At 43.5% G+C, this 588-nt stretch overlaps 1 protein-coding gene across 1 annotated transcript in view; it reads left to right on the plus strand.

Moving 5' to 3' along the window:
• The first annotated feature begins 408 nt into the window (after positions 1-408).
• LOC123012111 overlaps positions 409-588 on the plus strand; it is a 3,757-nt gene continuing 3,577 nt past the window's right edge. Inside the window, 1 exon segment of the mRNA XM_044409918.1 lies at positions 409-440. Within this exon segment, the coding sequence (XP_044265853.1) occupies positions 409-440 (32 nt within the window).

A 588-nucleotide genomic window follows, 5' to 3' on the forward strand; every position in this document is an offset into this window, starting at 1 on the left:
AACAATAACATTAACATCCCAATAGGCACTAGAAGACGAGCGAAAAATTTCGTGATCGTGGACGGAGTGCTGTATAAGAAGAACACGCGTGAGWTGGGAAGGGACCACCTRCTTGCAATTCCGAAATCGTTAATAGGGGAAATCTTGTATAACCACCACAGCGATCCACTAAGCGGACATTTAGGGACAACAAAAACATTAGAGAAAATTMGGGAAAGATACTTTTGGACAGGACAACAGAAAGACGTGGAAAAATTTGTTAGGGGATGCCCAGATTGCCAAGCTCGRAAAGGCGAAGATTTCAAAAAAGGGGCCGGATTATTACAACCGATTCCTGTGGGGACAATTTGGTCAATGCTCTCGGTAGATCTCTTGGGACCATTTCCCAAATCTCAATCCGGAAACACAATGGTAATAGTCTGTACAGAATACGTTTCTAGGTACGCCATTGCAGGTGCCATCAAAGACGGTTCAGCAAAAAGCGTCTCACAATTCATCTTTGAGAACGTAATTACGATATATGGAGCACCACGTTGTTTCTTGAGCGACAGAGGAACAGTATTTCGTAGCCAAATGGTAACCGAGTTG

This window comes from Tribolium madens, unplaced genomic scaffold (assembly GCF_015345945.1).
Source record: "Tribolium madens isolate multiple individuals breed KSU strain unplaced genomic scaffold, Tmad_KSU_1.1 Scaffold_19;HRSCAF=116;Tcas5.2_LG9, whole genome shotgun sequence".
NCBI classification, from domain to species: Eukaryota; Metazoa; Arthropoda; class Insecta; order Coleoptera; family Tenebrionidae; genus Tribolium; species Tribolium madens.